This window comes from Melopsittacus undulatus, chromosome 5 (genome assembly GCF_012275295.1).
Source record: "Melopsittacus undulatus isolate bMelUnd1 chromosome 5, bMelUnd1.mat.Z, whole genome shotgun sequence".
Taxonomy (NCBI): domain Eukaryota; kingdom Metazoa; phylum Chordata; class Aves; order Psittaciformes; family Psittaculidae; genus Melopsittacus; species Melopsittacus undulatus.
The window spans coordinates 55,917,810-55,935,424 of NC_047531.1; the positions used below are offsets into that span (position 1 = coordinate 55,917,810).

At 49.2% G+C, this 17,615-nt stretch overlaps 1 protein-coding gene across 1 annotated transcript in view; it reads left to right on the forward strand.

Annotated features, from left to right (window-relative positions):
* The window catches only part of B4GALNT3 (beta-1,4-N-acetyl-galactosaminyltransferase 3), a 29,224-nt gene that overhangs the window by 7,624 nt on the left and 3,985 nt on the right, over positions 1 to 17,615 (forward strand). The window contains exons 4-19 of the mRNA XM_013127826.3: positions 3,523 to 3,618; positions 4,098 to 4,188; positions 5,045 to 5,145; positions 5,486 to 5,553; positions 6,102 to 6,180; positions 6,592 to 6,658; positions 8,413 to 8,556; positions 8,971 to 9,080; positions 9,931 to 10,031; positions 11,298 to 11,374; positions 11,949 to 12,951; positions 14,355 to 14,653; positions 14,996 to 15,149; positions 15,872 to 15,944; positions 16,422 to 16,575; positions 17,273 to 17,399. Coding sequence (XP_012983280.2) covers positions 3,523 to 3,618; positions 4,098 to 4,188; positions 5,045 to 5,145; positions 5,486 to 5,553; positions 6,102 to 6,180; positions 6,592 to 6,658; positions 8,413 to 8,556; positions 8,971 to 9,080; positions 9,931 to 10,031; positions 11,298 to 11,374; positions 11,949 to 12,951; positions 14,355 to 14,653; positions 14,996 to 15,149; positions 15,872 to 15,944; positions 16,422 to 16,575; positions 17,273 to 17,399 — 2,744 coding nt within the window. The remainder of the gene's footprint in view (positions 1 to 3,522; positions 3,619 to 4,097; positions 4,189 to 5,044; positions 5,146 to 5,485; positions 5,554 to 6,101; positions 6,181 to 6,591; positions 6,659 to 8,412; positions 8,557 to 8,970; positions 9,081 to 9,930; positions 10,032 to 11,297; positions 11,375 to 11,948; positions 12,952 to 14,354; positions 14,654 to 14,995; positions 15,150 to 15,871; positions 15,945 to 16,421; positions 16,576 to 17,272; positions 17,400 to 17,615) is intronic.

The window sequence follows — 17,615 nt, forward strand, 5'->3', positions numbered from 1 at the left end:
TTCCTTAGGAGGGGCTGATAATTCCTCACTAGAAGGAAGCAGAAATTCCAAAGTCTCTTAATACAAAGCCAGGGCTGCAGGAGAGTGTTAGTGCATCATGCTCTGCAGGAAGGGTTGGCAGTAGGGCTCAGAGCACGGCTGCACTCCCAAATCCATGGGGGCTTCTGCATCAGCACCAAAGTAAGGGCCTGTTCCAGCTCCCACCTCGAGCAGCCCTGTCACTGTGTGTCCATGGTCTGTGCTCAGGAGGGTATCAGCCTGCCCAGGCCTCCTTGGGAAGAACAGTTCTGTGTGCGTGCTCCTGGTTGTACTAGTGCTGTGCTGACAGTGCCCTTGGTGCATGACCTGTGCCCATTTTGGATCCGAGCTGGGTTCTTGCAGTGCTGCTATTTCAGCAGTGTGGAGATAAGCAACTGGGAGGTGGGGTTGGAACAGGGATGAAGCCAAGGGCATGAGGAGCCCTGTAAATGGGAATGTACAGACCATGTAGTACCAGCTCCCACTGAACATCCAGACTCTTGGCTTCTATTCCTGCTTTTGGTCCGATCAGTCTACCCAAAATTTTCAAAGCAGACATTTTAAGGGGAGATGGAGAACTTCATTTGTTGCTTACCACGTCCTGAATTTCCATCCCTTTGAAAGCCAGGGCCAGGTTGTTCCACGCTGGGAAGTCAAAATCAGTAGCCATGGTTTAGAAGGTCCATTGGCATTTCTCAGGAGCTGTGTGCATGAATTGGGAATGATGGTGCCATTTATCTATTACTGCAATCTGCAGAAGTAGGAGATTTTTACTGCACGTTCCACAGGAAACCCAAATAGCAAATAGAGGAATTTCTCAGCTGCCTGCAATGGGCGGCCATGAGTTGAGTTGGAGGGACAGAGGTGATAGGGTTTCAAAACAGCTGCTGCACTGATGACTTGTGGGGGCCTAAAATTAAAGCTGAGCTCAGTTTTCAGTCCCAGAGCAGTGCTCTGGGCAGCCAGCACTTATCTGTCAGTAATGTTCTCCTTTTCCCTTTCAGAGGAAGCAGAGAGTAAGTTAGGCTGCTGTAGCTCAGGAGGAAATCTGTGGCTTTAGAAAAGATTCTGAAACTGCATGCAAGAAATGCTTGCTATTTATGTTAATTATTTCTAATATCTTGAGTGCAGGAAAGCAAAACTATCTTATTAGAATCTCCTCTCAGGTGGCTTTGTAAAGACCTTGGAGACAGAGGCTCTGGGCTAACAGTCTTAGGGACCATCTTTTGCACCACTGATGGAGTACCCAGTACAGTTGGTGTCTGCCTTACTTTTTAGTAGCTGCCAAACTTTGCAGTCAAGTATTGTATTAGAATGGGACTGGTCCAGAGTTTCCCTTGCAAACATTTGAGCAAGTCTAGCCACTGTTTTGGGACTTCCCTCATAAAAATTTTGACATTTTGGGCTGCCCCTTGCCAAAGCCGACCCAGCTCTGTTGCAGTCCTTAGCCTCAGGAGCATGCCCTGGGTCTGTCTTCAGCACTGCAGTGCCAGCCTCTCCACAGTGTGGGAGTGTTGTGCCATAGTTAATAGAGATCTGAGCCTGCTATCTGCAGTGTGCAGACAGTTCTCTTAAGAAGAAAAACCAGCATGACTTGTGGATAGCAGCAGACTGCCGTAAGACTCAGTTTCTGGTGGTGACTTGCTGTGGGAGCTCAGCTTGCTCACCTCACTTCATGCTCCACAAGAAACAGCAATTGTCATTATTTGATTTGGCTGAGAAAAGTAGTGTAAGATCCTTGGGTGTGAGCCTGGATTTGGCCAAGGGACATGGGACTGCACAGCAATTATGTTCCAATTCAGTGTCTGTCACACTTGCAGTGATTTATTTGTATCGCAAATCCCAGCAGAGTCCCAGGTTCCTCTTGACTGCGTCCATTGCCCTGAGCCCTCTGTGATTTTGTGCAGCATCACTCTGGGGAATTGCATCCACTTTGTCTCACTGCTTTTCCTCTTGCCTGATGGGCAGAATCCAGGCTGAGGGGGATGTCAGCAGAGGAGGAAAGGAGATAGAAGTGGGGGATGCCACAGGCTTGCAGGCATCACTCAAGCCCTGGCAGTGCATACACCAATGAGAGAGGGCTGACGAGAGACCACTCATGAATAGCAGTGGTTGTGAATGTGTTTTGCCTGGCACATGGAGACAGTTTTCACGTGCATGACTAAAGCCCACAGCTTGCAGGGAGCATTACTGCCTAAGCTGGTGCCAGGCCAAGTCTGCTCCAAGTCCTTCCTTCAAGCCACGGTTCATTACAGAATGAAACCCCAACCCGCTGCCCTGGGAGACATAACTCAGTAGTGATTTCTCTGCTAGGAGCACACCGAGGGGCTGGGTCCTCCCCCACCGTTCTGCTTCAGCCCTGGAGAGGCTTCCCAGCCAAAACTAAGAATTTGCTGCCATCTGTAGACATCTGGGTGCTGTTCAGGCAGTTTCCCCAGCACTGCTCACACAGCCCTTATATAGGCAAGACAGCCACTGACAAACCTCCCCAATCCCAAAGCAACCTATTCCTTTCTTCAGCATTTTGCCATCTAAGGTAGCTCCTAGAGTCTCCAGCTTGTTTATTTTCCACTGTTGGATGCTGGTCCTGCGAGGAAGATCTCTGTACTGATTGTAGGCAGAGAGCTTGGACTTTGCTGGGGGGGCAGCCAGCTCATCCCTTCTGAATGTCTCGGACAAAGAGAAAGTCTGTCCATTGAGGAGTATATTGCTGAAGCCCCACAGCAGCCAGCAAGCTCTTCCCAAGCTATGCTCCAGGTCTTCACAGGGCAGTAACAGCCCCTCCTGGTGGGGTCAGCTGGGTAGCAGGGACAGACACTCATTCCCACACTGCACACCCTCCTACACTGTCCAGGAGGGGACCCCCACTTCACCCATTATTTCTGTGCCTCTGTGAGCACATGGAGGCCATGCTGCCCACTGACCCACCTGTGCTGCTCCTCCCACCCTGCTGAGCTTCAATCTCCCTGTCCTACCATCCTCCCTGAGCTTTACCTTCCTGACAAGCTTTAAGAGGGTGATTGGCCATCTACCCTCTCTAGGCTGTCCCTTCTTCCTTGGGTCAGGAAAACAGCTCTGAAATGGTGAGGGAGTCCACAACACCTTGGAGAACATAAGATCCTACACTCTCTTTGGTGGATGATGGGGGACTATTGCCACCTTAGAGCTGTCCCACACCATGGCCTCAGAGCACAGCCCTCATGTTTAACACCTCTTTGGTGGAGCAAAATGGAGTGAATGGCAGCCACTTAGCAGAGACATTCTGGGCATTATCACAGTTCCCTGGTGCTTCCAGACTGTCACCTGTACCAACACCAAACTGTCAGCAGATGAGAATCAGAAGCCTGATCCCATGTCTCCTACAGACCAGCCTGCTGCAGCAGTAGCATCTTCCTTCACTCTTACAAGCACTCCAGTGCTGAGGGTTGTGGCCGAGGTTGGCAGAAGAGGGAGGGACACAGGGGATGGACACAGCAATTCACAGTACCCCACTTCTGCCCCCAGTTCCAGGGCCAGGCTAATCTGCATGTGTTCGAGGACTGGTGCGGCAGCTCCACTGAGCAGCTCAGGAAGAACCTCCACTTCCCCCTTTTCCCCCACGTGAGTAAGACTGTGACACCCTCTTCCCCAGTGCTTCCCACATCTGCTTCCCACTTGCATCACTCCTGCTCTCTTCACATCCTGTCCCTATCCATCACTTTGTCTGTTCTCCTACTTCTGAGCACCCATTGCCTCCCTCTCCATCACTTCCTTTGTCCTCCTGTGGGAGTGGGGAACTTTGACAAGGATTCAATGGTGGTAAGTCTGCTGCTGCGTGGGGAGGCTCATTTTACCCATTAATCTGCTGTGTCCCATCCCCACCATCTCACCAGCATCCCCCATGCAGTTCTCCCCTCCACAGCAACACTCGCTCCAGATTGTCTCTCATCTGGCCTGCTCTATACTGCTGCCTCTGTCACACACCTTGCCCCATCCTTCTCCCCGAGCAAACCTCCTACCTCCCCCTGCCCACCTGTCCCTGGGTTATTGTTACTGTCACATCTAATTAACTTTATTATTTCTTTCTTCTTCCGCATCAGACACGAACTAGACTGAAGAAGCTGGCTGTGTCCCCAAAATGGACCAACTATGGTCTCCGGATATTTGGCTATCTGCATCCTTTCACCAATGGTGAGGGCTCTGAGGCTGCTGTGCTGCTGCTCTTCCCTCTTCTCACCTGCTGCTCTCTCCCCTCCTGGTGCTAAACTACTGGTGTCCTCACTCCTGCAAGCCCAGTGCCAGGTCCCTCACATGGGCAGAGCAACTAGCTGTGTGTGACTGGCTGTGGCCTTAGCAGGGATGGAAAGGGTTGCAAGGAAAAGCACAGAAGAAAACAGATGGGAAGTGGTAGATAAAAAACAATGCTGTCATGGATGCACAGCCCCATGGTGTGTACGTGAGCACAAGCAATCCCTGAGCTTTCCCCCCTTCCCTTGCATGCGCAAGACTATACATGACATCATTGATGTTCCTGCTGCTCCCTGGGTGCATGAATACCATCTGACAGCAGCTGACATTTGTATCACCCAGCTGCATGCTTCTGCCCAGAACAGCCTCCTAGCACTCACCCACATTTTCTGATCCCCTGTAACCCCAGCCAGAACAGTGGGACTCCAGCACCTCTGTCTCCCTTTGGCTCCACATGCACATTCCTCTACCCAGACACAGCATCTCACACAAGAATTTGTTCTGGAAACAAAAGAGGAGTCCAGGAAACTTTGAATGGATGTCTTAGCTTTCCAGGTTAGATGTGAGGTGAGGCCAGTGCAGAAGGGACAGTGAGCCAGTTGCACCAGTAAAGTTTTGTTTTCAGTCACAGCAGAATTGGAGAATTCAGAGAGGTTCAAAGGGGTGGGGATAGTAATATCAAAAGGGAAAAAAGGGAAAAGGGCAAAGACAGCATTTTAGAGAAGCAGAATCCATTTTGTGCTCTTATCCCAGAGCTCTACTCAACATCTCCATCCATCTCTCCTCCATCTCTCAACAGGGGAGTTTCAGTTTGCCATTGCTGCGGATGACAATGCTGAGTTCTGGCTGAGTCCAGATGAAAAGACCTCTGGTCTCCAGCTGCTGGCCAGTGTAGGCAAGGTACAGTGCATGCTGCACGGCTTCTTCCATCAAGGCTTTAATGGTTCTGTGGGGATGGAGACCCTCATGTCCTACTGTCTTGGACTACCCAAGTTTCTTTTCCTGCCCAGCTACAGACAACACTACCACAGATGCCAGATGGGTATGACACAACATATCTTAAGGCAGTTACATGTTGGCAGTGCTGTTGGGAGCTCCATGATTGTGATTAAGTCTGTCCTTAGGTTACTGATCTCACAGACAGCTTCCCAGGAAGAATAGCTCAATTTTCCCTCTTCACCACTGCCAGTGCAGTAACCCGGGGAGAAACTCAACTATAGCTTTTTCTGTCTCTTCACAGACAGGGAAGGAGTGGACTGCACCAGGGGAGTTTGGGAAATTTCAGAGCCAGCAGTCAAAGATGGTGAGGTGAGTGAGCAGAGCCCCTCGCTCCCAGCATCTCTGCCCGTGGCCAGGAAGTTACAAGGGCAAGGACAAAAAACTCAGGCTTGTTCTGAAGAATTTAGCAGTATAGAGAAAGGGACTCTGGGGTGTCGGCAAAGCTGAAGCGACACATCCACACCTATGCCACCTGCTTTGCTGATTTACTGCAGCAATGCAACACTGCATTTTTGTTCCCTGGAGGAGGCAGCCACCAGCGGATCCAGACTGCTCTATATGAACTGTATCTTGAGCTTCCTGCTTTGGAATGGCCAGGTTTCCCAGAGGCCAAAACCCAGCAGGCAAGACTGAAAGGGAGCTATTCAGACTTGACTGAGAAGGAGCTAGAGCACTCAAGGTGCTCAAGGGAAGCTCCCTATCCCCCTGTCCCCATCTGGGTTTTCTTGGCAGCCCTAACCCTGCACACCCCGAGAACAGGTTGTTTCAGGGGTGTGGTTGTTCTCCTCTCATTGTGTGCTGACAAGCTAAGAAATGTTCCCTAATGCTCTCAGTGACAGACACGTTGTTCTTCACAGGTTGTCAGCTGCAGGCAGGTACTATTTTGAGGTGCTGCACAAGCAGGATGACAGAGGAACAGACCATGTGGAAGTAGCAGTGAGTCTGTGCAAATGTCTGTGCTTGTCTGCGCGTCCTTGCAGAGCTTGGGAATGACTTTTGCAACCATGTCCCTCCTTTCCCAGGCCCCAGCACCTCTTTGCATGAGATTCATCTAATCCTTGCCAGAGCCCTTACCTACTTCTATGTGGGATAGTCCTTGCTGCATGTCAGGACCTTTTCCTCTGTTTGCTTAGGATAGCTCTGCCCTCTCCGGTCTCTGCTGCAGCTCTTTGTCCTTTCCTGATTTGGATGTGTCCTGGGGGATCTCAGCTCTTTGCCAGTCTTTTGCTGCTAGGTAAACTTGGTCATAGGAAGGAGGAAGCTGTGAACCTGTCTTGTGCCTGTTCCTTTTGTTCAGGCTTGATTAACTTCATAAGCACTTCATTTTAACGTGTTTCTCTGTTCCAGTGGAGACTAAATGACCCAGAAGCGAAGTTCAAAGTCATTGACTCCCAATATCTCTCCCTTTTTGCTAGTAAGTATCTTCACCACAAGTTTCCATGAGCACCTCCCCATTCTTCCAAAACATACCAACAGTGTTTCACCATGAGCCATAGTCTAGCCAGGCAAATACCATCCGTACAGATCATTACAAGAAAGAAGTAGAGACAGGTCAGGAGAGAGATGTCTTAACAAGAGTGTGACTCATTATTAGATATAGGAAAATTGGAAGTAATTGGGATTATTTCAGGGAAATCTAGAGGCAGTGAGGAAGGGCACCGAGGAGAGTCTACAAGGGTGAGAACTGTTCCAGATGTGAGAATAACATGGGAGGGAGATTCCATGCAGAGAGCTAAGGGGAATGTAAGGCCCAGAACAGGGGAGCTGTGGTGATATGTTGGTATCTGGACACGATTGGAGAGAAGGGGCTGCTGTAGCACTTCCAGGAGATTTCACTCGAGACGCTGGACACAATGGGATACACCAGTGATATGGGGTTTGCTGTTTTCTTCTATATCAACCTCAAGTCTCTTCAGGTTGCTGCTGGATTGCCCAATCACATAAGCACATTCTCTTCTGTTTTGTAAATCCTTCTTAGCACATCAAGTGATGCCTTTATCAGTTAAGGAGCTCCTCAGTCCTGTTTATCTAGCTTTGTCAGCATCGCTTTCCTCTGCCAGCATTCCCTCTTTCTATATCTACCACTGTTTCCTTCCAACATCTCTGGGCTTTTTTCTATGCCAACAGTTTTGCCCATGAAAGTCTCCCTGATGTAATCAAGACATCTGTTTGCTGTGTCTTGGATCACAACCTGCTGCTGTATTTTCTGAAACCTGCCATTTGTCCAGGACTAGGCTTTCAGTTAGTCCTCTGTCCCCATGCCTTTTCCTTCTGCTTTTTTCTTCTTATTAATTCTAGAATGACTCACATCCCAGAAGATCCCTTTGTGGCTGGGCACAATGCTGCAGTCTCATCTCTACCTGGAACCTTCTGCCCATATGGTGTTTCTCTCTTTCATATCAGCCTTTGGCAGTATCACATGTCATCCCATTCCTTCTGGGTTCCCATGTTCAGTACCCAAAAGTTGCTAACCCCAGTGCCCTTGGCAGCATCTTACCTTTCCCTCCTGATTATTTATTCACTTCCTCACATCTCAGAGTAAGATCCATGAGAAATGAAGGCCCTTAGTAGCAGCACCCAAGAAAAAGCATAACTAATACCCAGTTTTGAGTTTAAGCTTCCCATTGCTCCAAGCTTACTGTGGGTCTCCATTCCCTTGCTGGAATACCTTTCTCCTTGGCCACTGAAGGCCTTGCCCTATGGTCCTGATCCTTTTCCAGCAAGATCAGAGAGAAAGCTCTGCTCCTCAGTTTTCTCCTCCCATTCATGTTTTCTGTTTCCTTTTAGAATAAATTTAATGCTAATAATTCGGAAGTGTCCAGTGACTCCTGCCAGCATGGGGCTTCTTCAGCACACCACTGCTGCTGTGTCCAAGGCAGAAGATTGCATTCCCCCATTACTCATCCCTGTGCTTGCTTTCAGCAATAGCCATATTCCTACCCCACAGCTTCTGTATTTCCAGGTTTCTGCGTCAAAGCCTTCCTTCCCATGGTGCCTTTGCACTGAAGCTCCTGACCAGCAATACTTAGGCATTACTATGCCAGAGATAGTGTTAGTGCCACGGATGCAATGCAATTTGGAAAGGGCTGACACTGGACAGGGGTGCTTTTGGGGGCCAAGGGACAAATTAGCCCTTCCTCCCCCTTCCGTTCTCCCTCTGGTTTCTAGACGAGACACTTTTAAAGATGGATGAGGTTGGGCACATCCCGCAGACGTTGGCCAGTCACACGAGGTGGCCCGCTGACAGCACAGGCAGCAAGGCACACCCAGCTGACATGTTGAAGCCTGACCCCCGGGACACTCTATACGAAGGTAAGACATGCAAAGCAGATGAGGTGGTAGCTGCAGCCTGTCACAGCACGTGCAGTAGCACAACTGAGAAGGATTGTCCTCCTATGTCATGGTTACCAAAGGCCACCTATTTTTCTCCCTATTGCAGAAGAGGGGGGCAGCATACAATATCTGTCCCTGTAGGAAACAAAGCACAAACTAAGCCCAGCTCCTCAATCTTGGCATCCAGCTCATACCCCATACACAGGCATAATGTTTTTGTGTAAATGCCATAGAGGAATGTGAAGAGATGAGCTCTGCAAGATAGTTCACTTGATGAATCTGTTATTATTTCACATGGATAAGTAGAAACCAGGCACAGAAGTAGCTATGCTGATGCACTGGTTGCAGCAGGGCTCCTCCAGCAGCACTTGCCAATGTATTTCTTCTTCTCAGTGCCTCTGCTCAGCAAGTCTCGTGTGCGCCGAGCATTGCCAGACTGCCCATACAAGCCCAGCTACCTGGTGAATGGATTCCCTCTGCAGCGCTACCAGGGACTCCAGTTTGTAAGTTTTACTCCTTAAGCAGGTATTTGCCCAGGGAAACACAAGGAGGAAGGAGGGAGATCACATTAAACATGAGGGGCTCTCCACTGACCTGAAGCTCTTGGGGAGATTTTACCATCAGCAGTTCAGGTCTGTGCATCCCAGTACAGGCAACAGGCAACACTGAGAAAAAGGAGACGAGTGCTACACCTGGCTTATGGGTGTCACTGGGGTAAAAATGTGTGTGTGCCTTAGAGAGCTCCTTGGAACTTAAAACAAAGAGCAGGGCTTGCCTTCACATGGAGCCTCAAAATGGCCAAGGGTTTTCTTCCGCATGGGAGAACTGTAGTCTGTGTGAAATACCCTGACAAGTCTTGAGGGGCAGCTCACATTTATGAGGAATGCAACACAGCAGGGATTCATCCCCCATATTGCAGAGCAGACTAAAGTTATCAGTATGGTTTGTCCTCCCTGGATGCCAGCACAAGCCTACACTCCCTGAGGGACTTGCATCCGTCAGCCTTGTCTGGACATCTCCACACATGCTTCATCTTCTCAGGAGGACTTGCCCACCTCTCTCCCAGCTAGTTGTTGCTCTGTTATGGGATATAGATGCACAGTTACAGAGATGGACAGACATTGCTGAGAGAGAGAGAGAAAAAGGCATACCCATGTACACATCCCAGCACACTTACTTCTGTTTTCCATTCTCACAACTTGCTACAAGGTGCCTCAGGGAAGCAAACAGCTACTGAGCAACCCCTGCTCCCTCTCAAAAGAGATGGTTACCCTGCAACTGTGTCTGAGTCACTTTGTGACTGATACTTGGCATTTATGAGGGTTTTACTTTATTTTCCTCCCTTCTTTCCAGGTTCATTTATCCTTTGTTTACCCAAATGATTACAGCCGCCTAAGCCACATGGAGAAAGATAACAAATGCTTCTATCAGGAAAACCCGTATTACTTGGAAAGGTAGGATGCTGCAAATGCAAGTTCTCTAGCAGGGTGGAAAGAGATGGTTTGAAGGCTGGAACTGGGGTGGAATTTCATACTTACTTCTATAGGACTCTCTAAATTCTTAAAGATCTCCCTAAGCCTTTCAAAACATTGAAACATTTATAGTTTATTTCCTTAACTTATATCCCCTTTAAGTGAAAATATGATTAGGTCTCAGGGGGAAACTTCCACTGCTTTTCTTGCTCTGTTAAGCCAGTAGCTGAGTCAGAGCATGTTTATTCCATTATATCAGGGAGTGTATTTCCAGTGAACTTTGCCTGCTAGCAGCTGGAGCCTCCTGATGGCTGTTACTCTGAAAACCAAACCATGATCACCATCAAGCATCTCTTTGGGGGAAGAAATGCATGTCATTCATCTTCACTGGTGTCCAGCTCTCAATGGTGGTCCTGTGAGGGAACTACCACTCGCATCCTCCCCAGTGCAGCCTAGTGTGAGAACTCCTTTCCATTCAAGAGGACTTTTTGCAGGACAAGGAGAGTCACTTTTCTGGTGACATAGCTGATAGTGGCCTTCCTGTCATCAGGATCTTCTTCCTCCCTACAGGACTGTTTTGAGGGCTGGAACAACAGATCATGTCGTAGGTTTGGGAGGGAACTCCTGGGGCTGAAGTTCTTAGTAACGGATGGAGAAGGTGGCTGCTGTGGGCTGGAAGGTGCCACCCAGGTCTATTGCTTTGACAGCTTTGACATTTGTATTGTGGCAGGACTTGGGAACTGGGGGCCTGTTTTGCTTGATATCAAGCACACATGAAGTGAAACAGTCCTGGAAATCCCTCCCAAACGGCTGAAGTACAGGCATAGGAGAACTACACAAAGACAGTGGTGATGTGAGAGAAGAGAAAGAGAGATGATTGCAATTACCTGCCTAAGCTGCTTTTACAGCATGATGACTTGCATTTGTGAGCACTGTATCATAAGTGAGCAACCTGAAGGAGGCTAAAGAAGTGTTTCAGGGTACTTACACTGGGATTTCTTCCTGTGCTTATGAGAAAATGTCTGAAAGACTGAAATGGTAAACAAGGAAAATGAATGTCTTTGGCAGTGCAGAGTAAGATCTGATTGCCCAAAGATATGAAAGATGGTGATGGTGAAGTAGGATCTAGAGGTGCTGGGTGGATGTAATCAGAGTAATGGACCATCACCTCTGAACCAGTGGCCATAATTTATTTGGAGAGGGCAAAGTAAGTTTCCTCAAACTTGTGTTTTGCCCTTCCCTCTCCAGATTCGGATTCTATAAGTACATGAAAATGGATCGGCCAGAGAAGAGCCTGGACTCTGCAGAAAAGACAGAGCAGCCAGGTAGGGGCCATAATGTCAGAACCTGGAAGATCCTTTTATCTGTCACTTTTGTGTGTGATTTTCCAGCACCAGCTGAAAGAAGTAGTTGACTTTCTGTACCAAGGAAGTCACAGTCCTTCCCTGCCAGATTGCTGTGACTGGGAAGAGATTTTTGCTGCTGCTTTCACTTCTTTTATGGGCAGGCTGGGAGCTCACCAAACAGTGGGCTGTAGTGGACAATGGGACAACTACCTCTCAGTCCCACATTTAGCAATGCAGTTCCAGCAAAAATGTGGGCAGAAGTGACAGAGCCAAAGGTGTGCAGTGTGGCGGTCTGTGCTCATATCTGCCCTGCAAAGCTGTGGCCAGAGCAATGGCTAAAGGCAATGGCAGACACCTTCTCAGCCTTTGGCAATGCTGCCTAATAGGTGCTGAGGAGGGTGCACAGCCCGTTTGTATTAGAGCATCCCTGTCCCTCTGAGCAGGAGATAAGGCTGAGATGAGGCAAGAAGTAGCTGCCCATGGTGGGGCTGGTGATGGGTCAGGAAAAGGCAGTGGGAAGGTGCCAGAGGTGTAACTGTGATTACTCCTGCAGGCTCCCAAGAGGCGAATTTGGATGACGTGCAGTATGCGGAGCAGGATGTGGAGAGTACCAGTGCCCCCGAGCTGCCTGGCACAGGGAAGGCAGAACTGGCGCACAATGCTCCCAGCAATGTGGTGGGCAGTGATAATGTTCATCAGGACTATTCCCTTCGGGAAGGCCGTCGGCTCCTCTCAGTAGTGGGTGGCGACACAGGAGGGGGGACACAGAGGAGAAGGACAAAGAGGTCTGGTGTCAAATCAGCCACGGTGGCCTCTGCCAACCAGAGCCTCAGCCAGGCTGACTTAGAAGGGAACCCAGTAATGAAGAGACCTCATCTAAAAGCTGGCGTCAAAGACAACTCCAGGAGCCCTCCACAGCACACCAGGGTTGTCCAGGGAAGAGCAGCTATGAAAAAGGCAAACCCTCCTTCCAGGACTGTGTCTCAGCAGCCTCTTAGTGTCCCCAGGAACTCAGGGGTCATGAGTCCCAAAGGACTGAGACCTCAAGGAGACATTAGCACCGCTAAGGATGGGCTGCAGCCAGCAGGCACTGTGCCAGCCAGGAAGGGAGCTCCAGCCTCTGGCAAGGCTGGCAGACGTTCTGTGAGCACTGCCCGCCCCAGCCAGCAGCCTGGGCTGACACAGTGGCTGAACCAAGTGGAGTCCTACATTGCTGAGCAGAAGGTGGCCAATGGTGGGGACATGGCTAAAGGAGAGGTGCAAGTGGCATCTCCTGCAAAGGGCAAGTCTGGGCCTGTGGCAGCAGAAGATGAAGAGGAAGAGGTGGATGGGGAGCCAGAGGAGGAAGATGAAGAGGATTTTGATTATGTACCAGTGTTCGACCAGGCGGTGAACTGGGAGCAGACCTTCAGCACAAGCAATCTGGACTTCCATATGCTGCGCACAGATTGGATTGACCTGAAATGCAACACATCAGGAAACTTACTGCTAAAAGAAAGGGAGGCCCTGGAAGTCACACGTGTCTTCCTGAAGAAGCTCAACCAGAGGACTAAAGGGTAAGGCACCAGGTAGAAACCAAGAGGTGGTGTTCCAGAGCTGGTGTACCATGCTACACAGGGAATACTTGTCATGTAAGGAGATAGTGGGAATCAGAGGATAAAGTAGATGTGGGAAACAAGACTTCAGGCAAGAAATCTATGAAACAAATTGGCTTTAAATTCCTTTTTGTCTGAGAAATTGGACTAGTTGGACATCAGACCATGTCTGGGGGCTGAATATTGCCCTCCAACAGCTGGTGGCCGTAAACCCAAAAGACTGGAGGTTTCCATCCAGCTGGTTATCATTGGCCTTTTTCTGGCTTCCTCCTTGCAGAGTGTAAGTATTGAGAACACATATTAGGATTTTAGCAGCTGAAGATTAAGAAACCCTGGTGATACAAATTAGGGCTGGAGCTCCTTGTGCTTGTTGTTTGGTGTCTGCCACATCTCAGTTTATGAATCACTTAGGACGTAGGACCAGAAGGAACCTGCCAGATTATGTGGGTCTGTATACTGACCTCATGCCCTACACTGCTATCTTAATGTATCACAATATGGTTCTTTTTCTTCCCAAGCCTTACCATCTTAATTGCCTTTCTGCAAAAGATATACCTTCTCTAAGCTTCTATAAGCTAAACGATCCAACTCCTGACCCTTCTGTTGAGTCGGCCTCTATTTCCACAATATTCCTATCAGTCCTTCTCCATGTGGGTTTCAGTTTGGGTTAATTTTCTTGTACATAAGTGACCAGTATCCCGGATGTTTTATAGAATGGATGTTATTAGTTCCCAGTCCCTGCTGGAAATATCTCTAATGCTACATGTTAAGATTGCATTTGTTTTTTCAGGGTCACATCAGTCACAGTCTAACTGATCAGTATACATAAGCTTTTCTCAGCATTTTAACTGTTGAGCGTCTATTTTACAGCAGGAACTCCTGTGATCCGAAAGGGCATGACCTAACATTTCATCCTGTTTTGGCCATTCTGACCATATAGCTCACCCCTGTTTTTATTGTATAATTGCTCAGTCCTACTCTGTGTAATAGGCTGATAAGCTGTCACGAGCCAATTTCACTAGCCCAAACATACTCCTTGTGCCAAGATCGCTGTGGGAGGTGTCAAATACACTTACTATTCAATCATTCAGTCACATTTGTTATTTTCTGTGTCACCTTTATTTAATTTCCCTTGCCAACTTGGCTGGCATCCCAGGTCTAATCCCACACGCTTGTAGATTTAGGAAACAGGTGCTAAGCCTTCCCATGGGACTTTGTAAGTGATGCAGCAAAGCAGAGGGAGGCTGGGGCCAGAAAGGTTTGTTCCAGCCAGGAGGAAAGAGCCTAGCAGAGCCGAACAGGCTGGTGGAGGGTGAGGGGCTGGTGTACAGGGGCCGTGCTCACCACCGCTGCATCCCCTGCAGGCAGTTCCAGCTGCAGCGTATTGTGAACGTGGAGAAGCGCCAGGACCGCATGCGGGGCAGCCGCTACCTGCTGGAGCTGGAGCTGCTGGAGCAGGGAGGGCGGCTCGTTCGCTTCAGCGAGTACGTCTTCGCACGGGGCTGGCAGGGCATTGGTGGTGATGAGGAGGAGGAGAGGAAGATGAGGAACCTGGCGTGGGGTCGCCGGCGGCACCTGATGGCTGTGGCAGACGAGCCAGAGCTGTGCTGGCCACAAGGCTTTTCGTGGAACCACCGTGCTGTGGTTCACTTCGTGGTGCCAGGTAAGTGGGACATCGAGGGATGGCACAGTGGAAGGTTCCCAGCAGGGCCCTCCTGAGCAGTGGGTCTGGGCCAGCCTCAAGCGCCTTGTTTGAGTCACTTCCAATTTCTGTTCTCTCCAAGTTAAACCCCCTCAGAAATATGACTGAGCCCAAATTCCCAAATGGAAAGAGCTAATACTGATTCCTGGACTCTTCGGTCCAGGTTTTCAGCCTGGACCTATTTCAGCATCCCTGCAAGACTAGCTGAATTTGAGGGAAGGCAAGAAGCCTTGTCTGTTGAGAAGCCACAGCATCTTTGAAATTAGCTGTTCTTTGATTCTCTCCCTCTTGCAATACAATCAGTGAAAAACCAGGCACGTTGGGTGCTGCAGTTCATCTCCGATATGGAGGAGCTGTTCCGAGTCACTAAGGATCCATACTTCAACGTCATCATCACAGACTACAGCAGTGATGACATGGATGTAGAGAAGGCTCTGAAACAGTCTGCTTTGCACAGGTGAGAGTACTGCTTGGTCACAAAAACCAGCTCACATGCACATGCCTGCGAACACTGCACATCTGCCAATCTCCGTATTGACCAGCCACAGTCTCCCATGATATCCCAAAGATATCCATCCAGACCTTGCACATATACATGACTATGTTGTTGTTATAATGTATAATTATGTATATATATAAATTATTTACACTATAGTGTATATAATAGCCTTATAAAACGGTAAGACAATACTTACTGTATTCATCCGTCCAGATGCATCTCTTTTCTGGCTTTTGTTCAAGTTTGCAAGAGAGAAGAGAAAGTAAGTCTCACAGTGATGGGGCAGGGGGAGGACAAGAAAGCTGTGAGAAATGGGACAGTGTGGAGACCTCTGGGGACTCTGCTTGCTGGAGTAACTGTCTGGCTTACTCTCCTCTGCTGTGTACTAGCCTTTGCTGGTCATTTCTCTTATGTACCGGGGTTCCCAGTAACAGGTCTAGCCCTAGGGTAGAGCTGGACTCCAGCTGAAAAGACTTTGGCTGGGGACAGCCCTATCCTTGCTGCACAAGAGGGAAGACCCTCAGGGCATGCTGGGGCCTAGAGCAGTGCTGAGCAAAGGCTTTCCTCCTCCCTGAGCGGGCAGCTCCACAGCACAATGCCTGCAGTGTACCGCTGCTAGTGGTACTTCCTGTGCTTGCCGGCATACATCACTCAACTTCGCTTTCCCCTCTGACCCCCAGCTATCGGTACTTGAAGCTCACAGGGAATTTCGAGCGTTCTGCCGGGCTGCAGGCGGGGATAGACCTTGTGACGGTAAGCCTGGGGGCCTTGGGGTGGAAGAACCAGGGAACCAGGGAAGGCCCTAGTATGTGCCTGGTGCTATGCCTTTCACACTGAACATGCTGGGGTTTTAGGGAAGGGAGTAGCCTAGCAGAACAGATCAAATGTAGATGTGTTTCCTATTTCTCTAGAATAAGGGTCTTACTCTTTATACTAAGGAGCCTGTGGTCCATTCAGTTCGTGGTCCACCTGTTGGGACTATCAAACAGGAGGGAGATCAGCAGTAGCAGCTTTGTGATAGTGGCTTTGACAAGTCAAGTTACAATATTTCACACCCTTTGTTGAACAGGCCCTCCGTGGCTGTTTTGCCAGCCTCTAAGATCTTAGTTTCTAATGTAGCAACAGATGGCTCTTTAATTCTCTCCTACATCTCCCGCATCTTCCTGCCCCTCAAGAAAGACTTACTTAAAGTCAACCTATTTCTTTCCTAACCGGTGTGGTTGGTTCCAGGACCCACACAGCATCATTTTCCTGTGTGACCTTCACATCCACTTCCCAGCTGGAGTCATTGATTCAATCCGGAAGCACTGCGTGGAAGGCAAGATGGCTTTTGCACCCATGGTCATGAGGCTGCACTGTGGCATGTCCCCACAGTGGCCTGACGGTAAGAGGGAGCAGAGCTTCTTTGGCTCAGATCTTGGGGAATGAGGAAAGAAGGAGGGTGCCTGCCACCTCTACAGTTGTTCCTCTGGTGCTGTAGAGGTCTGGAGCTTAAGATCCTTCCAGGGGCACTAGCTGAGTGTACACTAGAGATAGGATGGGTTTTAACAGTGTCAGGAATCTGCAGTTTGAGATCAGAGAGCCAGCAGAGCTCTTTATATGACACTTCTCCTGGTTGTCTCCTAGGGCTCTCTATGGATTTGAGAACCTTGACAAACTCCTCTTTTGCTTCTTTCTGTCCCTTTCTCTCTTTTCTTAGGGGGCACAGCCTGTCCAGAGGAAAGCTGTTAGCCTGGGGATGAGGGAAACCAATCCAAGCCAAGGGGAGGAAAGTGGGTCACAAAGATCATCTGATGTTAGAATCATCCCGATGTTAGACAGAGGTGGTCATCCTGAGCCACCCAGGCACAGGGACAACCCTTTGAAACTGGGGTGGTCTAAATACACTAGGTACTATGCTGCCAAACAGGGGATGTGAGAGGCTCTGCTAACAAGTTCATAGGGCAATCCTAACACTTCCCAAAGCTTTAATACGGGTCCTCTGCCTTGGTGCTGAGTTGACACTCTGGTATCCACATCAAGCTGGAGTAATCAATGGTTCAAAATACCAACATTCTTGTGCCTCTTTGTGTTGTTCTCAGGCTACTGGGAGGTGAATGGGTTTGGTCTCCTGGGCATATACAAGTCTGACCTGGACAAGATTGGAGGCATGAACACAAAAGAGTTTCGGGACCGCTGGGGAGGAGAGGACTGGGAACTTCTGGACAGGTAGGAGTCCCTTGTCATCCTGAGCAATCCCATGTTGACAGCTGTCTTTCCTCCTAGCCTGGCATATGTAGGCTGCTCCTGACCACTCCTGCCCTCAAGGGTGCATAAACACTCAGCAAGTGTCATTAGATAGATTAGATGCCTGAGCTATCCCTTACTCCTCAGTTTGATTGCAGTCTCTTGACAGCAGCACAACTTAAAAGAGGTTTCCTGGGG